The sequence below is a fragment of the Tribolium castaneum genome, chromosome 1, assembly GCF_031307605.1.
Source record: "Tribolium castaneum strain GA2 chromosome 1, icTriCast1.1, whole genome shotgun sequence".
Taxonomy (NCBI): Eukaryota; Metazoa; Arthropoda; class Insecta; order Coleoptera; family Tenebrionidae; genus Tribolium; species Tribolium castaneum.
Window position 1 is genome coordinate 2,315,216 of NC_087394.1, and position 20,677 is coordinate 2,335,892.

At 29.0% G+C, this 20,677-nt stretch overlaps 1 protein-coding gene across 1 annotated transcript in view; it reads left to right on the plus strand.

Annotated features, from left to right (window-relative positions):
• Window positions 1-20,677, plus strand: part of LOC661963 (uncharacterized protein) — a 95,747-nt gene that overhangs the window by 72,315 nt on the left and 2,755 nt on the right. Inside the window, exons 3-6 of the mRNA XM_008193284.3 lie at window positions 1,773-1,904; window positions 12,984-13,171; window positions 13,521-13,664; window positions 17,551-17,675. Of these exons, the coding sequence (XP_008191506.1) occupies window positions 1,773-1,904; window positions 12,984-13,171; window positions 13,521-13,664; window positions 17,551-17,675 (589 nt within the window). The remainder of the gene's footprint in view (window positions 1-1,772; window positions 1,905-12,983; window positions 13,172-13,520; window positions 13,665-17,550; window positions 17,676-20,677) is intronic.

Here is a 20,677-nt window from a genome sequence, read left to right on the forward strand (position 1 = left end):
CCATTACATTTGAAAAAAAATATAGGTGGCTGTGCATTTCTGACAACGGATAAACAAAAACCATATACACCAAACAGTAGGCAAACAAAAAGAAAAATTGACCTGTTTCGGGAATTTTCACCAAAATCGCCTAAATCTAAATTATAAATTTTATTCCAGTTAAAAATTCCACGCTGTAGAAAAGCTTTTTTATACTTCTATATTGTTTTATTTGAAAATTAACAAACTAAAACAATTGTAAATAACCATAAATTATGTTTAAGTTGGTATTTTTTTCTTGATTCTTTTTAGAAATATTGTAAAAGACACAAGTTAGATAATATCTTGTATTGCTACTGTCCAGAAAATAGATTTTTTTTCAGTTCAAGTCACTTCTTTTACTTGTGTTTTCGTCATATTTTAGTTATTTCTACTTTTTTTATAAAAAAAATAGTCAAACCTGACTCGGGATTGAACCACGATTTTCAGCTTTAAAAGTGGTGATTTTAGCAGATATTTTTACATAATTTTTTAATTAAATCAACATGAATTCGCCTAAAACGCAGATATTTTGCAAAATTCAGCTCAAAGTCAGCAAATTAATTCGAAAAAAAGATTTTCTTGCACTTTTTTTTAATTTGACACCAAATTTCGTCAAAAAAAACATTAATTTTTGGTACAGAAGATAATGTTTTCGAATTTTCCAAGCGTGCAGATTGATTTTTCAAATCGAACATACTATACAGGGTGACTCATTCATATGGGCGTGCTACACTGTCAAAAATATCATTTGCCATACCATTACGTTTAAAAAAAAAAGTTAGAGATGGCTATGCATTTCTAACAACAGATAAACAAAAACCATTTGCACCGAATAGTAGGCAAAGAAAAATAAAAATTAACCTGTTTCGGAAATTTTGAAGTTTTGAATTTTATTCCAGTTAAAAAATCCACGCTGTATAATAACAAAAATTTTGTGTTATATACATATACATATATACAGACAGTTTCTCATTAAATGTATAATATATTTCTTGATGGAACGTTTCTTTATGTTTATCGGTAAAGAAATCTAAGTGGGAGTCAAAAAAATAAATTTTTTAAAAGACATGTCGTATATTTCAATAAATAAAGAGATAAAAATTCTCGAATGATTTCCTGGAAGTTCTCAACTTTTTTTATATGGTCATCAACTGATAAATAACTAAAAAAACGTTTTTATATGTACAGTCACAATCAAAAAGAATGATTAAACTTGCTAGATATTGTGCAAACTAGCTGGACAGTTTATTGAAATTTATTTAAGTAAGGGTTTTAATCGGACTTTTGAAATCCAGCCCGGATGGTAAAAGTGTCATTCTTTTTGATCGTGACTGTACGTACAGATAAGATTTAAATGAATTAAATTAGCGTAAAGGTAATAACGAAACAAAAAAACAATTTTATTTCCAAAAATTAAAAAAAGTTAAAATATGTAAAATCTTAAGTACAGATAAATCTGAGGTCATTTTTAAATATGGCTTTGATGAAAAAATAATAACGTGGGTGCGTGAAATTATACAAAGGTTAATCATTGTTGTATTCATTACAGGAAAACCGTTAATAAATGACGCCAATAACATTTATTATATTTATAAATCATTGCCCACCGTATTTCCAATTTTCAAGACCATCTTATTGTTTTAGAAAAGAACGCCTTTCTAATTTGTAAAATATGTTACATATAATTGTATACTTTCGCAACATTCCCGCAGAAATGACCACAATTAACTCAAATCACCCTTTATTTTCAGGGGTATTCTTGCGTGGACCTGCTGAACGCTGGAATGCGTGATTCCGGTGTTTACTACTTGCAAATCCGGGGAACCACCTACTGGTTCTTGAAGGTGTATTGCGAGCAAGAAATCGCCGATGGTGGATGGACGGTAAGAAAATTTCATGTTTTGTTATTTTTTGCTTTCAATTATTACAGCACAGCAAACTGGTTAAGAGGAAAATTATCACGCATCTATAAATTAGATTTTAATTAGATTTCATGCTGGAGTAAACGCCAAGTTTACGAGGAGATATCCGACAGATAATAAGACGCTGAATGTAATAATGATAATAATAACGGGCGGTTCTGACATTCCTGAGACGCGAAAAACCTTTTAATTTAATTGAGATTGGAAAATTGGGCAATTTTGTGTAATTTGAAATTGTTGAATAAAAAATCAAAACTTGAAGGCATAATTGACCTGCGGCTCTCTTGAATACGAAAATATTTATTAAAAAACAAGAAATTTGCCTCAAAAATTTACGTGGTGTTATTTTACCGAAAAATTTAGCAACAAGGCAGAATTTAGATTTGCATTTCACAACTTGAGCAAATTCCAAATAATGTAGAACGTGCCAGAAATTTACTAAATTTTGCCAAAACTCGTCAGAAAATTGGCATTTTAAATCAAAATTACCTTATTTCAGTTACTTAATTTCGTTAATAAATTTAGGTCCAAATTACCTAAATATTTCAGCTTATTTTTAAGCAAAAAACTGTTTGTGCTTTGTTTTAGTCAATCCGAGAAAAAACTCAACCAGAAAATTTTTAAGAACTTTTACCTGTTTGTGCGAAGCAGAAACTTACTTAATTTAAGAGATTTTTCCGAAACGACCCAGAAAATCGTAATCTTAAAACTGAATTACGCTTTTTCTGGCAATTCTAAACAACTTAGTGCTTTACAGCAGAAAACTTCTCTGTTAAGAGAAGTTTAAGTTATTAAAGGATAGGATTTTGGTGAAGAAATTGCCATTTTAGACCAGAGATTTTACTTTAGCCATTTTCAAGTAACTCGTTTTTAATGGTAAAAAGCCAAAAAAAACATCATTTCATATCTAAATTTCACTATTCAATTCTACACATTTCATCGAAACTCTCCGAAAATTTCCATTTCAGCTAACTTTAAGAACTTTAGCCCGTTTTTCAAACTACTAAACTCGTTATTTCAAGTGTTTAGCCAAAAACTACGTATCTCAGTGCAAGTTGTTTGCCGAAAAAAAAATGCTTATTTTCCAAAGATTTTAAATATTTTTGAGCTACAGACTTACTTAATTATAAATTTTGCTATAATTCATCGGAATTGTGGTTTAATCTAAAACTTCTAGTAAAAACGAACTAAAACATCGACATTTCAGGCTTTTTACAGCAGAAATCAAAAAAAATTCAGAGAAGTTCAAAAAACGTTACCCATTCCTTTCATAAATTTGCAATAATTGCGCAATTTCAGAAGCCATACATTCACTCAATTTAAAATTATTTTTAAAACTTGTCAGAAAATTGTCGGTTTAATTAGAATTAGGCTATTTTAGCCCATTTCAGATCAATTTTAATTTAATCTATAACTTTTGCTTAAAAAAAACGCCATTTCAAGCCTGAATTATGCTGTTTCAGGCTTTTTACAGCAGAAGATAATAAATGAGAATGACGCCACTCCATCAAATTTCAGGAGATTTTTCACGAAACATTCAGAAAATCGTAATCTTTGAACTGAATTACGCTTTGTCTGGCAATTTTAAACAACTTAGTCAGCTTTACAGCAGGAAAGTTCACTTAACTTCAAAGATTTTGGTGAAAAAATTTTAGACCAGAGATCTTTACTTTAGGCACTTTCAAGTAACTCGTTTTTAACCCAGAAAAAGGCAAAAAATCGTCACTTCCTATCTAAATTACTCTATTCAGCGAATTCTTCAGTTTGTTTTTCAGTCGTAAATTCATTGAATTCAACAAATTTTATTGAAACTCTCAGAACCTTTCCATTTCAGCCAAATTCAAGCACTTTAGCCTACAAAATTTTATAAAAATCGACCAGAAAATCGTTAGTTTAGGTGTTCCATCACATTTTTTAGCCAAAAACTACGTATCTCAGTGCAAGTTGTCTAACAAAAAAGAAAAAATAAAAAATTCTTATTTTCCAAAAATTTATATTTTGACATAATTTGGTGGAACTGTGGTTTAATCTAGAACTTCTTGTGAAACGAATTAAAACCTCGCCACTTCTGACTTGAATTACTCTATTTCAGCTTTTTTACAGCAGAAAACAACAAATCAGAAATTTCAGCAAAGTTCAGAAAATCGTTTTATAAATTTGAAATAATTGCGCTATTTCAGAAATTTCCAACAAAGTGTTTTTCAGACATAAATTCACTAAATTTAATTTTTTTTAAACTTGTCAAAAAATTGGCGTTTTGGTTTAAAACTAGGCTATTTTAGCCTATTTCAGCTCAATTTTGATTGAATATACAACTTTTGCTTAAAAAAAATGCGATTTCAAGCCTGAATTATGCTATTTCAGGCTTTTTCAGGCATCAGAATGATGCCACTTCATCAAATTTCTAGAAATTTTAACGTAACAGTCAAAAAATCGTCAAAAATTCACTCAATTTAACGTCAGAAAACGGAGTTTTCATTTCTAAATATAAGATTTTTGGGCAATTCTAAAACAATTTAGCCCATTTTTCACCAGAAAACTCTAAATAGCTCACAGATTTTACCAAAAATCGGTTGTAAATTGTCGTTTTAGACCACAATAACGCTATTTCAGCCAAATCTAGACATTAGAGTTCAAAAAATTATGTGCTTTTTACCGTTTCCGCCCACCATTTACACGGCAATAAAAACCACTTATCCGGATTAATTTAATTTCGTCTAAATTATGTGCACAAAAACTTGTCTTTTTGATTAAATCACCGGAAGCCGCAAGGCTAGGGCCCCTATTACCATCACATGAATGGCATATAATTTAGAAACAAATAAATTGAGTCGTTACTGTGTCAAGGAGCTAAAAATAATTGTCATGTCGCAAAATTTGTAGCAACAACAATTTCGCCGATTGTTAATTCAATTAATCATTTTGTTAATTATGTGTGTCCTGGAGCTGTTCCTTTCCTTTTTTTGAAGGAACTAATCAACAACACATCACGATTTTTTTTCAAGTACCGGGTTCGTCAAGTTTTACACTCAGGCACTTTACACCCCTTAGAAGAGAGAAAAAAAATATGAAATAAATATATTCCACTGCACTGATATCCAATCTCGCTAGGAAAAAAATATATTTGTTATTTGTTTCTACTGATTCATTTGTCCAATAAAAACGAAAAAAACCATTTGACCAAAAAATCACATTAGCTGTTTTTTACATCAATGGATCGGAAATACAAAATAAAATTATTCTGCAAAAATTTGACTTGAAAAAAATCGTTAGAATTGGATTAAAAGCCATTTTGATATTATTCATCGGAAATTTCAGTATAATTTATGAGGGACAAGATTGAGTAGTGATAAATTTCCGCTACAAAAGGATCCACTACCTACCCCAATAACAGTAATGACTGCAGAAATTTTACAACTAGCGGCACGGTCCCATCGGGCAGTTTTAAAGCCAGGACCGGGATAAGCACACTAACGTGATAAAAATGTTTTTTTTTTTAAATTACATCGATGTTCAAATTGATGACTATTTTGGTCTAAGCACAAACAAATTTTTCTTTTACAATTCGCATGAACCCTTGCCGTAAGATTTAAAGATTAACATTCCATTTAGAGTAAACAGATAAAATAAATGGTAATCCGGGCCTGAAAAATTCTTACCAGCCGCCTCAACCTTCAGACCCAACAATGATCGCGTGCCAATTTTACGACAAATGCAATAAATTTTTAAAAACCACTATCCTGATGGAGACCTTTTGTGGAAGTGATTTACAATTTTACCAAAATTCATGGGAAAAAAGCTGCCCCAATATCAATACAGAAATTAAAAATGAACGACACATTTTCTCAAAAATTTAATTAGGCACTTCGCTGCACTACCTCAAAATACACCTATGGACCAAAGATCGTTGATATTAGACTATAGTTAACTAATCAAAAGTGAAAAAACACACCATACAAGTAATCATTTTAAAAATTGGTCAAATCGTTCTTCTATACAATAAAATCACATACGATTTTTTTTAGAATTTAAGATAAATTACAGAGGTGAAAAGTGCCTGAGTATAAAACTTGACCGCCACAAAATGTGAACCAAGAAATTGTCAACCATTACAAAAAAAAAGTAATTTGCCACTTCAGAAGTACTTAAACGACTTTCAGCCAACTAATAGTCAAAATGCAACGATAAAACCCATCGAGTCATTTACATATTTCCGATTATTTTTTGTAACTAATTGTTGCGACTTTTAATTGTGTAAAATAAAGGCAGGAAAGCTTGGCACGCACTTGCAATGAAGATGCAAGACTCCGGTTTTATCACCTTTGACAAACTAGAACCATTAGACCCTTTTAAAACCGTATTACTTGTCAGAACCAGTGTAAATAATTGTAAACTGAGAGTAAATATGTACACTAGACAAAATTCTATTCGGTGTTTATGGCGCGTGTGCCATTTTCTAACTAAATAGATACTGCAGATTGGCGTAATTAAATATTTGTTGTAGTGGTACGAGTTCTTGGGTAGGGTTTTTAGCAACCAGAAGTTATCAAAGGTTCATAGAACCACAGTTAAAAAATCAACGTGTCCAGTCTTTAATTATCACATTATTTTCTTTTTTTTCTCAGTATATTTTTTTACTTACTTATTTCAACATGAAATCATAGTTACTTTACACATTTTTCGTTTACCTACGAACATTTCTGCTAAAAAGCTGCTAGAATCGTCCAAAATTTGTTTTGCTCTTTTGCTTTTTTAAGCAAGAAGTTGTCCGAAACCAAGAGTTTTTAATTCGCCGTTTTACTGGCCAGAAGACAGCAATTTCAGGTTTTCTATGACAAATTTTTGCAATTTTTGGGCAAGAATCATCCAAAATCAACTGATTTCAACAAAACTGCGCTTAAAGCATCGTTTTCGACGTCAGAATGAAGCAATCTCAGGTTTTCTACTATAATTTTTGAGCAAAAAATTGTTCAAAGTTAACTGATTTCAACAAAATTTGTGCTTAAATCGTAATTCTTAAACAGTTTAAAGCAATTCCTGCCTTTTTGTCGTTTTTAAAGCCGGAATCGTAACACGAGCACTTGGGTAGGGTTTTTAGCAACTAATTGGCCAGAAGTTATCAAAGCTTCGTAAAACCACAGTTTAAAAAAATATCGTATTCAGTCTTTAATTTTTTCTTTTTTCCTCAGTATATTTTTTTGCTTACTTGTTTCAACATAAAATCATGGTTATTGTTATTATACACATTTTTTATTTACCTACGAACATTTTTGTTAAAAAAGCTGCAAGAATCGTCCAAAATTTGTTTTGCTCTTTTGCTGTTTTAAGCAGAAGTTGTTCGAAATCAAGTGTTTTTAACTCCCCGTTTTCATGGCCAGAAGACAGCAATTTCAGGTTTTCTATGTCAAATTTTTACAATTTTTGGGCAAGAATCATCCAAAATCAACTGATTTCGACAAAACTGTGCTTAATGCGTCGTTTTCGACGTCAAAATTAAGCAATCTCAGGTTTTGTACAACAACTTTTGAGATAAAAATCGTTCAAAACTGATTTCAACAAAATTTGTGCTTAAATCGTACTTTTTTGAAAGCATAAAGCAATTCCTGGCTCTTTGCAGCAATTTATGTCGTTTTTAAAGCCGGAATCGCGGTACGAGTACTTGGGTAGAGTTTTTAGCAACTAATTGACCAGAAGGTATAAAAGCTTCGTTTAGTACCACAGTTTCAAAAAATCAACTACACATTTTCTCAAAAATTTAATTAGGCACTTCAATGCACTACCTCAAAATACACCTATGAACCAAAGATCGTTGACATTGGACTATAGTTAACTAAACTAAACGAAAGTAATCATTTTAAAAATTGCTCAAATCGTTCTTCTATACAATAAAATCACATACGATTTTTTTTAGAATTTTAGATAAATTACAAAGAGGTGAAAAGTGCCTGAGTGTAAAACTTGACGAACCCTGTATAATTCCAATTTCTGGATATGATTTATCTCAATTTCGGTTAGTTTTGAATTCCATCCACGTTGCAAAACGCGTCTTTCATAACACACCACCAGCATCCAGAATCGGTTTCACTCCAAGAAAGGTCACATGTCGGCTCGCAATGACGCATTGCTCTGCTTCCGTTCATCGAGGAAATAACCTTATTTTCTTCATTCCCAACATCTTTATCTCCATGTCTCGGCCGTGTTCAACAGAGCCGAAATTTGTACCTGCGATATCGTTGTCACATAAATTTTCCGGTTTGGAGGCGATCGAAATCGCCTCCTTTTCCTAATTGCACTCTTATGTAAAGGAAACTGAAACCTGAAACTGTTACAGATCGCAGATATGCGACGACGTGTGTGATACGTTGTGTTCGTTGTGAAATTTTTAAACGAGACCAGTATTTTGTATTGGTCGTTCTTTAAACTTGTACTGCTTAATATGGACCGAAAATTGGGCTTTCGATTGAGATTTCACAGGAAACGGAATGCTCACAACTAGCGGAAATCAGGGATTATGTCATGGTTTGCATAACCATTGCATGTTCACAAGAAAACTCTATTACAATGACTATTCCTCTGCACCGTCAAGGTTTCAAGACTGATTTCGTTGAACCAAATGTGACATTTAAGCGAAATTGCAAGTTTTGGTGCAATATCTAATAAATGTCTATTTTGGAAATAAAACCATTTACATCATCATCCTCCAGCTGGCGATAAATCACATAAATGTGATCAGTAGTCAGTACACGGGAAGAGTTTTTACCTTTTTTGTTTAGTAATTTTTACTAAAAATTTTTACTGTTTTTGACTCTCTTTTACAAAATCTCGCAAAAATTAGAATTTCCTTTTCGACCAAATTTTGTGGTTTAACGTCTCTTTCAATCAACTGAAAGAACACGATAAGATCTTGCAAAATAAATGAGTCTCTGGTGTCAAAATAAGCTATTCAAAAAAATTTTGAATTTTCACTAAATTTGGAGTTTTTTTTAACACTAAAATGTGATTAAACTCTCGCACAACTCCAGTCGAGAAATATTTGTGCATTATTTAGTCCAAAAAGCTGTTTAAAAAACTATTAGCTTTTTCAAAAAAAAATTTTGTTTTTTTTGTTTTATTTTAATACTCGTATAAAATTGAACATCTAGATCAAAAACGAGTCTAAAACACAAAATAAGTTTAATTTAACACGATTGTCGACGAAATTTTTAAATTTTTCGGTTTATTTTTGAGAAAATTTTACAAAATCTCTCAAAAATTAGAATTTCCTTTTCGACCAAATTTTGTCTCTGGTGTCAAATTAAGATATTCAAAAAAATTTTGAATTTTCACTGAATTTGGAGTTTTTTTTAACACTAAAATATGATTAAACTCTCGCACAACTCCAGTCGAGAAATATTTGTGCATTATTTAGCCCAAAAAGCTGTTTAAAAGCCTAAAAAACTATTAGCTTTTTCAAAAAAAAAATTTTGTTTTTTTTTTGTTTTATTTTAATACTCGTATAAAATTGAACATCTAGATCAAAAACGAGTCTAAAACACAAAATAAGTTTAATTTAACACGATTTTCGACGAAATTTTTAAATTTTTCGGTTTATTTTTGAGGAAATTAAAAAAATCGGATAAATCGAACAAAATCAACTTATTTTTTAATTTGTTCTTGTTCTTCACAAGAAATTGTAAAATAACAAATATGTGTTTTTCCCTAATTAAAATAACATTAGTTTCAATTCAATTTTGTGAGAGAAATGAGGTTAAAATTTAAACTACGTTAAACACGATTCTCGGGAACATTTTGTAATTTTTCGGTTTATTTTTGACAAAATTAAGAAAATCGCGGTAAATCAAACTGATTTTAGCAAAATATCAACTAAAATCTGAAACTTTATCTGTTCAAAAATGTGCTTAAAGATTTGAGGACAAAAATTACAGGTTTTCACCAAATTTTGTGTTTTTTTTGGCTCATGTTTGGGGAAATCCTATTAACAAAACTGAAAATTTAAATAATTCAAGTACAAATTTTGAAATTTTTCGGCTATTATTCGACAAAGTTTCGTTAAAAACCGAGCTGAATCGATTAAAACAAAATTCCCTTGTGTTTATTTATTTTTTTTACAAAACCTTGTAACATAAATATGTCTCGGGATCAAGAGAAACCAACTCTAGCAAAACAAACTAAAATAATAAGATATGTTTTGATCGAATTCAGGGACTTATGAGCCACAACTTCTGACCAAATCTAGTAAATTTTCGACTTGTTATAGACGAAGTTTTGCAAAATAAGTGCGATTCTGGTTGGAAACTTACCGAAATACCACAAAAATACAAAATTGAAATAATTTCCGTTGAAACCTCCTGTTTTTTATATTATATTTATTTTTAATTTTTATGTTCTTTTGTAGTTAGTTTTAGGCCGCTTCTTTGTTCCTTCTCTGTATTATTCTTGACAAAGCAATTTTTTGCCAAAATTAAAAAATCGAGGTAAATCAAAGTGATTTTAGCGACATATCAGCTAAAACCTGAAAATTTATTTGTTCAAAAATGTGCTTAAAGATTTGAAAAGGACTAAAATTACAGGAGGTTTTCACCAAATTTTGTTTTTTTTTTTGGCTTATCTATGATGACAAATTGTTTTGTTTTGGCGAATCCTAATTAAAAAAACCTAAAAATTTAAATAATTCAACTACAAATTTTATTATTTTTCAGCTATTATTCGACAAAGTTTCGCTAAAAACCAACCTAAATCGCTTAAAACAAAACACTCTCAACTTGTATTTATTTATTTTTTGACAAGACCTAAAATAAAACAAACTAAAACAATAAGATATGTTTTAATCGAATTCGGAGCCACTTCGAAAAAATAACACAACTTCTGACCAAATTTAGTACATTCTCGACTTGTTTTCTGATTGTAAACTTACCGAAATGCTAAAAAAATACAAAATTTTAATAATTTTCAGTTTTTTTTATATTACATTTATGTATTTTTTATTTTTCTGTTCTTTTGTAGTTTTGGTATAGTTCTTTGTTCCTTCTCTGTATTATTATTGACAAAACAATTTTTTTTCTAATTGTCTTGTTTTTTGAATTATTGACGTGTTGTATTTTATTTATACAGAATTTATTATTTTAATTTTTTTAAGTTCTTTTCTTCTGCCTTTAGTTTTGACATAGTTTTTTGCCGTTACTTTATTTGTTTCTTCTATGTCATATCGACAAAGAAAATTTTTCTTTCTATTTTCTTATTTTCTGAGTGATTAACATTTTTTATTATATTTATATTAAAACTCGTATTTTTATTAATAATACTTCTTTTTTTGTACTTAGTTTTCATGACTTCTCGGTAATATTGTTAAAGCAAACTTTTCTTTCCAATTTTTTTGAATAACTTACTGATTTTTTTATTTTATTTATATTTTTTTTCTGTATTCATATCGTGTGGCTTTAGTTCTGGTACAGTTCTTAAGACGCTTTAATTGTTTTTTTTTTCTTGTGCTTAATTTTTTTCTTATTAAAAAACTTTTAAATAAACAAACAAAACCTGTCTTAATTTTTTTATTAATACAGCTCTTCTACAAAAAATAAATGACTGGTTCGTAAACCAATTAGGAAATATGTGAAATAAAATAAATTGCGATCTAATGTGGTTGGCCAGTTTTATTGAAATTATCCCAAAAAATAGCACAATTTTTAATCGAATTTAGTAAATTTCTGGATTATCTAAACAATGTTTTGCAAAACAAACCAAAAAAGATTAAATTTATTCGATTTTTAGCCAAATTTTAAGCAAAAATAAAATAAAATAAATAAAAAAAATGAAACAAACTAAAAACAATAAGATATGTTTTAATCGAATTCGGAGCCACTTCGAAAAAATAACACAACTTCTGGACCAAATTTAGTAAATTTTCGACTTGTTTTAAACGAATTTTTTCAAAATAAGTGCGATTCTGATTGTAAACTTACCGAAATGCTAAAAAAATACAAAATTTTAATAATTTTCAGTTTTTTTTTACATTTATGTATTTTTTATTTTTCTGTTCTTTTGTAGTTTTGGTATAGTTCTTTGTTCCTTCTCTGTATTATTATTGACAAAACAATTTTTTTTCTAATTGTCTTGTTTTTTGAATTATTGACGTGTTGTATTTTATTTATACGGAATTTATTATTTTAATTTTTTTTAAGTTCTTTTCTTCTGCCTTTAGTTTTGACATAGTTTTTTGCCGTTACTTTATTTGTTTCTTCTATGTCATATCGACAAAGAAAATTTTTCTTTCTATTTTCTTATTTTCTGAGTGATTAACATTTTTTATTATATTTATATTAATACTCGTATTTTTATTAATAATACTTCTTTTTTTGTACTTAGTTTTCATGACTTCTCGGTAATATTGTTAAAGCAAACTTTTCTTTCCAATTTTTTTGAATAACTTACTGATTTTTTTATTTTATTTAAATTTTTTTTCTGTATTCATATCGTCTGGCTTTAGTTCTGGTACAGTTCTTAAGACGCTTTAAATGTTTTTTTTTCCTGTGCTTAATTTTTTTCTTATTAAAAAACTTTTAAATAAACAAACAAAACCTGTCTTAATTTTTTTATTAATACAGCTCTTCTACAAAAAATAAATGACTGGTTCGTAAACCAATTAGAAAATATGTGAAATAAAATAAATTGCGATCTAATTTGGTTGGCCAGTTTTATTGAAATTGTCCCAAAAAAATATCTGAACGAAGTTTTGCAAAACAAAAATTAAATTTATTCGATTTTTGTCCAAATTTAAGCAAAAATAGCTGTTCAGTACATAAATCATCTTTTTCCTGCGTCCTAGACCCAATCCGCTCAGACCCTCCCTGTTTCCCTCGGCCATAAATCCACACCGTGTCCATAAAATCCGCTTAATAAGAACGCCACTAAACAACTCTTAACTCGCAGGTGCACCGCAAATAACGTCAATTAAATAATATCTATAGACATAAAATAAGACACACTTTCCTCGCCTCTTTTAATTATCTGGAGAAACTCAAGCACAAAGCCTTTGATTTTCAGGTGATCCAGCGCAGAGACGACTTCGGCGACCCTCGAGAGAACTTCAACAGGGACTGGAACGACTACAAGAACGGCTTCGGCGACCCGGCCAAGGAGTTCTGGCTCGGCAACGAAAACATCTACATGCTGACCAACAACGAGGAGTACATCCTGCGCGTGGAGCTCGAGGACTTTGAAGGAAATAAAAGGTTATAGAAAATTGATTGGAATGAAAATGTTGCAAAATGAAGGCAAACATCTTCACTTTCACTGCCTTTAATTGCCGAAGAGGTGGAAAAATTTGCTGATTCGGTTAAGCGAAGGCGTAATGAGCGCAATTATTACGACTTGTGATAGATGGACCAATTGTTTGAATGTCGTGATCTTTAAGTGGGCGATTGGCATTTCGACGTTTCGCGCATTTTTGCACCCTCTTCAGCCACTTTTTGACAAATTAAACTATTACACGGTCGTGACAATTTGCAAGTCATTGCTTCTAACAACAATTTGTAAGCGATAAACAAACACTCAGTTGTGCAATTGGTTGGTCTCTTGCAGATTTGCCCAATACTCGCACTTCAAGATATTCTCAGAAGGGGAATATTACAAGTTGGAGATCGATGGTTACGAAGGCAATGCTGGGGATTCGCTGAACGATCCGTGGTATGGAAGCAACAACAGTCCGTTCTCAACATACAACAGGTATTTTTTTAATAAATCAGGTAATAACAGAAGCAGGATGTGATCATTCAAATGGTTATTTATGTTAGGATCGTAATCCCACAATTTATACGTGTTTTTAATTTTTTTTTCTTTGATGGTCAAGATAAAATGTTTATAACCAGCTTCCAACTACAGATGCAAACGTTAATAAAAGTAGCTGTAATTAAATTAACCTGCGTCTAAATTATTATATGACTTAAATGTCAGGTAATAATTTTCTTTTTGCAAATGGCAAACTTAATTGTAATTACTTAATTTAACAAACAAGGATATAAAAGGACTATAAAGATTGGTTTCAATGAAGAAAAAATGGTGTGTCTTTAATCACATCAAGGCTATTTTTGTAGTTTATTTTGGTCTTGTGTTCAATAAAAATTAATATAAAATTATTTTTCTCACGTGTTATGATATTCAGATTTCAGAGGATTTGTTACTTTAAAAACTGTGTTTAGATTTATTAAAAATTAATAATTAATGAATAATAAATCTGATCCAACTTAATAACAATTAATGTGTGATAATCCAAAGGATATTTTTCTGTTTCAAATTTTTTATAAAAGAAAAAAAATGTACATATTTTTTAGAAAAACGGAAACTTTACAAAAAACTTGATGTTCGAAGACAGAAATAAATATTTCAGGATCCCGAAAACTAATAAAGAAACCAAATGACTTTCAGTTTGATTAAAAATACATAAAGTGGACTTTTCAGTTAATAAAAATAATCTTTATATGAATGGGTAATGCCAGGCGTTTAAATAACAAAACAACATTCCGCAAAAGGAAAAATAAACCAATTTCTGACCAAAACTTGTAATTTCTCGTTGCTTTTTAACTTTTTAAAGTGCTCAAAGTAACAAAAATAACAATTTTTTTGGACGAAGTTCGTCGATTTTTCCATTTATTTTTACAAAACCGTGCGAAATAAGTGAGTTTATTTTATTAATTTTCTATACATGTTTAGCAAAATCGAAAAAAAAAAATTATTTCAATGCTTGACAGATTGCAAAAATTACTCCATTTTCATATTATAGTTTGTTAAGTTTTAAAATAACCGGAAAAGACTTCAAAAACAAATAAAAGAGTCATTTTTTTACAAGAAACGCTCAAAAAATTTAGTTTTTGGTTAATAAAGAACTTAATTGTTTAAGTTTTCAAAAAAAAATAACAGTATAACACCATTTTTGACCAAGTTGGCAAATTTTTGGGTAATTTTTAATGAAATAATTCCGTGAAATAATTGAGGATTTACGATTTTTCGAGTTCTTTTCGTAGAAATTATAAGAAATAATTCAGTTTTCGGGTAGAAAATAAGCTAAAATAACACAAAACAGAATAAACTCATTAATTTTAACTCATTATGTGTCGATTTTTTCCAATTTCTTTTCAAAAAAGTGCGTTTTTATTTAAACTTGATAAAAAGCATAAATTGCACTATTTTCGAACTAATTTCGTAAGTTTTTGGTCGAGTTTTATGGATAAAAAAAGTACTTCATTGTTAAAAAGAACAAAAATAACACCATGTTCGACCAGCTTTGTCAATTTTTGGCAAAATGTTGCGAAATAATTACGATTTTTCGACTTATTTTTATAGAAAATCAAAACTAACGTGGTACTCCACCGTAAAGAAACCTTTAGCCTGATTTCGTTAAATTTACCAAAAAAACTGCGTTTTTTCAATAAAAAGATGTGTTTGTACACTCCATAAATAGCAAAAAGTGCTTTATTTTCGAACAAATTTTAAAAAAATGGGCCAGAGAACTTTCGAAAAAATTTTTTTGGATCGAATTTGTTGTAATCCAAAAAAAATATGCTTAAATAAGTAGATATATCAATTTTCAAGCAAAAATGACACCATGTTCGTCCTAGTTTGGGAATTTTTGACAAAATTTCGCGAAAGAATTACGATTTTTCCACTTATTTTTATAGAAAATCAAAACTAACGTGGTACTTTTACTCCAATGTGAAGAAACTTTTAGCCTGATTTCGTTAAATTTACCAAAAAACTGTGTTTTTTTTTAATAAAAAGATGTGTTTATACACTCGATAAATAGCAAAAAGTGCTTTATTTTCGAACTAATTTTTAAAAAATGGACCATAGAACCTTCGAAAAAAGATTTGTGGATCGAATCTGTTGTAATGCAAAAAAAATTATGCTTAAATAAGTAAGTACATCAATTTTCAAGCAAAAATGACACCTTGTTCGACCTAGTTTGGAAATTTTTGACAAAATTTCGCGAAATAATTACGAATTTTCGAAAATCAAAACTAACGTGGTACTTTTACTCCAATGTGAAGAAACCTTTAGCTAGATTTCATTAAATTTACAAAAAAACTGTGTTTTTTTTTATAAAAAGATGTGTTAACACACTTGATAAATAGTAAAAATTGCTCCATTTTCGAACTAATTTGGTACCTTTTGCGTTTCTGATCGAAAAAATAGGTAACAACGTTTGAAAAAAAATGTTTAGATTGAGTTTTGCGTGATCCTGAAAAAATTGAACTTTACTTTACTAAAAAAGGTATTCAAAATATAAAAAAAGGGAAAGTAACACTATTTCCGACTTAGTTTAGCAATTTTTGGCTAATTTTTGACGAAATAATTGACAGCTTGACAACAAAATGTGAAAAGACAAAAGAATAACATTTTTAATGCAATCCAAAGATTTTTTGACCCACTTTTGACTTTTGACATTTAGTAATTTTTCAGCCCTGTCCAGCAAAATTTTTAAAAAATTGTATTTTTTTTATCTCAAGACGATAAAATAAAAACTCAATTTTTGAAATGATTTGTTGAGTTTTACGTTTTTAACCGAAAAATAATATAAACGCTGTCAAGTAACAGGGAAAAACTAAAATTTAAACTTTAAAACGTATTTAAACTGTTAAAAAGTTGCTAAATCTACACCTAATTTATTGATTTTAAGAAATATTGTTTGGTTATTATATAATATATATATTATGTTATAATTTTTTGTAGTGTTCACCTACATATTTTTCTAACTATTGTTTTTATCTGTTTAATTAGTTGGAATAGCCTGTATATGTTAAAACAAAGAATTTATCTTATGATCCGAGGTTGATCATTTCTGAAAATATTTAAACAACACTTTCTAACCTAGCCTAACATTTACTCGATTATAATGCTTTTCGAGAACAGCTATTATTAGTTAATTACATACTATTTGTTCTTGAACAAATTGCTTATTTAGACAGCTGTAATTGTAAACCAAAAGGTATTAATGTGTGATATTTGTTCTCTCATAAAAACCGGTACGAACAAAAGAATTTTAATCGAAAATAAAGCTGAACTTTACGAGATTTCTATTGTGATTTTTCGCAAATTTTGCTTAATTGTCAGCAATAACACGAGTAAAAAATGCAGTTAATGACCAATTCCCTATCTAGTAGTGGAAAAATCTGTAAATAATAAAAAGTAAACAACAATCCGTGATTTTCCTATTTGGCGAAGAGAAATCAAGACAATAATACGCAAAAACCTTAAACAAATTCTTCAAATAAGCTAGCAAAATAATAGAAATGTTTTTGCCTGTACTTTCTCCACATTCAATCGAAGCTTTTGTCGGTGTGAAAAGAAAAAATATCGCGTGAATAAATGACCATTATTAAAATTAATCATATTCATACCAACAGCAAGGAAATTACATGCATACATGAACAGTGTCAATTATTTATTATCTAAGCCCGGAAATAAATCTGTCACTTGAATGAAATATTCACCGACAAGATCATTGATCTGCGAGCAAATATTTACGCTTTACTGCTTTTTAACGACTTTTATCGACTATTAAATAAATTAATCACCGCAAATCATAAAAAAATAAATCACTTTTTTGCATTTTCAGAGACAACGATAGGTCGAGCCTCAACTGCGCCTCCATGTTGAAGGGCGGCTGGTGGTGGAAGTCCTGTGGACGGGGCCTTAACGGCCTCTACCTCAACGATCCGCAAGATCTTACAGCACGGCAAGGTATAAGTTACATCCGTTATTTTTTCTGCGTCCGTTCAAATTTTCGGCTAATAGAGCGATTAGATCGAAATCGGTTTCACCACAAACGATTTCTTAGATTAAATTAGCCGTTACGATTCGTATTTCACCGGATAGTCATGTCTGAGTGGTCACTGGGACCCAATAAAACATCACAAATTGCGTTACGTAAGGCTATTGGATTAATTCGATTTATGCAATGGCTGCGTGACTGTCGTTAGGAGAATAATAAGACTATAATTTTAAAAAATTCCCATCTTTCTTATTATAGAAGAGGATTTTGCAAAAATAGTGTATAAAACAAATTATCGGTTATCAGTTGATCAATAATTTTTTATTGTTTATTTTTATATTACCTACATGTTTTACTTTTGTTTCTGTTATTAATTTTCTATGAATTTTAGAAAAACATAAAAAGATAAATTCCTTTTAAATTAGAGATTTTTTCTTAAAATATTTTTAATCGATGAATTAACTTATTATTTCATAAATAAATAATTAATAAATTTTAACAATTAAGAATAATTATTACCAAAATAAATTTCAAGTTGTGAGTTTTACACCAGAAGGAAAAATTTGTGGCAACAGTAAAAAATGTAAAGTTAAACAGTTGGTGTGATGGATTTTTTATTAGATTTTTTATGTTTCCTGAAACGTTTCCTATAACGTATACTGCGCAACAGAGAGCGAATGCATAATTTTATACACACTCTGTATAAAGAAAATTGATTTCAGTCAATAAATAATGGCGACATTTTGTAGTAAGTAAGGATTCTTACGACCAAAAATGAAGAATGAAGCAATTTACAAAATCTGTTCTCAATTAAATAACTAGTTATCTAATCACTAATTAGTTATCGATTAGCTATAATATTAATTGTTTTAACTAATTATTGATTAATCAATTCTTGTATTGTTCTATTTTTAAGTAGAAGTTATGACTTTAATTAATTTTTATTAAGCGCAAAGAAGTTGATCTAATAATTTATTATTAAAAAAAAATGTTAAATTATAAATACGCACTAAAATGTGCCACTGGTTTTCCTCTAAACCTCTTAGTTTCACCCTGTGTAACTAATTTTACAAAAAACTTTTACTGAAATTCTAGTAACTCTAAAAAAATCCACCGATATTCCAGTAATTCCAAACAATTTTTTTATAATTCCAAAATAATTCCTCTTTCCAAATTAATTACAGCAGTTCTAAAAAATTCAAATTAATTTGTTTAAAAGTGAAAAAAGACAAAAATTGCCCAAAAAAAAATAGTTTTTGGCTAAACATTGTTTAAGTCCTCAAAAAAAAAGGTAACAGTAACACTATTTACAATCAATTTGGTAATTTTTTGGGTAATTTTTATCGAAAGTTCACAAAACAATTAAGATCTTAGAGATTTTTCGACTTATTTTCGTCAAAATTGCGGAACATTATTGAATTTTCGAATGAAAAATAAGCTAAAATTACAGTAAACAGAATAACTTTCAATCCAGTGTAGTATTTTTTTTATCAGATTTCGAAAATTTTCACAAAAAAACCTGTTTTTTATTAAAAAAGGTATTTTTTTCGATTCGATAAATTGCAAAAATTGCACCATTTTGGAAATAATTTAGTGAGTTACAAAATTGCCCAAAAAATAGTTTTTGGCTGAACAACTTTGTTTAAATCATTGAAAAAATAACAGTAACATTATTTTCAACCAATTTTGCAATTTTTTGGGTAATTTTTAACGTGTCTGTCGATTTTCGACTTATTCTCGTCGAAATTGTAAAGAATTATTGAATTTTCGAGTGAAAAATGAGCTAAAATAACACTAAACAAAATTAAAGTGTAAACTGTATTTTTATTAGAAAATCAGTGTTTAAGCACTCGATAAAGAGTAAAAATTGCTTCGATTAGAAAATAATTTGGTTAGTTTTTGCGTTTCTAATCGAACAGTAAACTAAAACAATGAAAGAAATAGGGATTTTTTAACTGGTTTAGTAAAATACCGGAAAAACTAATTTTTAAGCTGAAAAATGTACTTATACTCTTGAAAAAGGCAACGCTGAAATTGTAGTAACTCCAAAAAAAAATTGGAAATTCCAGTAATTACAAAATAATTTCAATAATCCCAAATTAATTTTCGTAATTCCAAAATAATTGCTATAGCAATCTGGATAATTCTGAAAGAATTCCAATAATTTCAGAAAAAAATCAGTAATTTACAAATGTGATATCCACAAGTAAAATTCTTGTAATTCTCAAAAAAAGTCACAAAAATTCCAACAATTCCGAAAATCGGTAGTAAAACCAGATGAGTTCCTTTAAATTCAACTTGAATTCCCGTAACTTTAACTTTGAAGAAAATCAGTGTAAAAAAATTCTAATTAAATTTCGAAATATTTTACAACTAATACAGGGTGTTAAAAAAATTGTCAAACTTCTACACTGCGAGAGACAATTCATGTAACGGCCAAAATAAAAATAAAAAAGATAAATTCCTTTTAAAGTAGAATTTTTCTTAAAATATTTTTAATCGATGAATTAACTAATTATTTCATAAATAAATAATTAATAAATTTTAACAATTAAGAATAATTATTACCAAAATTAAATTTCAAGTTGTGAGTTTTACACCAGAAGGAAAAATTTGTGGCAACAGTAAAAAATGTAAAGTTAATTCCACAACGACTAAAAGAAAGGTGCGGAAAACTACTGTTATTAAATAGTTTTGTGTTGTTAAAGTGATGGATTTTTTATTATATTTTTTATGTTTCCTGAAACGTTTCCTATAACGTATGCTGTGTATCAGAGAACTTATGCATAATTTTATACACACTTTGTATAAAGAAAATTGATTTCAGTCAATAAATAATGGCGACATTTTGTAGTAAGTAAGGATTCTTACGACCAAAAATGAAGAATGAAGCAATTTACAAAATCTGTTCTCAATTAAATAACTAGTTATCTAATCACCAATTAGTTATCGATTAGTTATAATATTAATT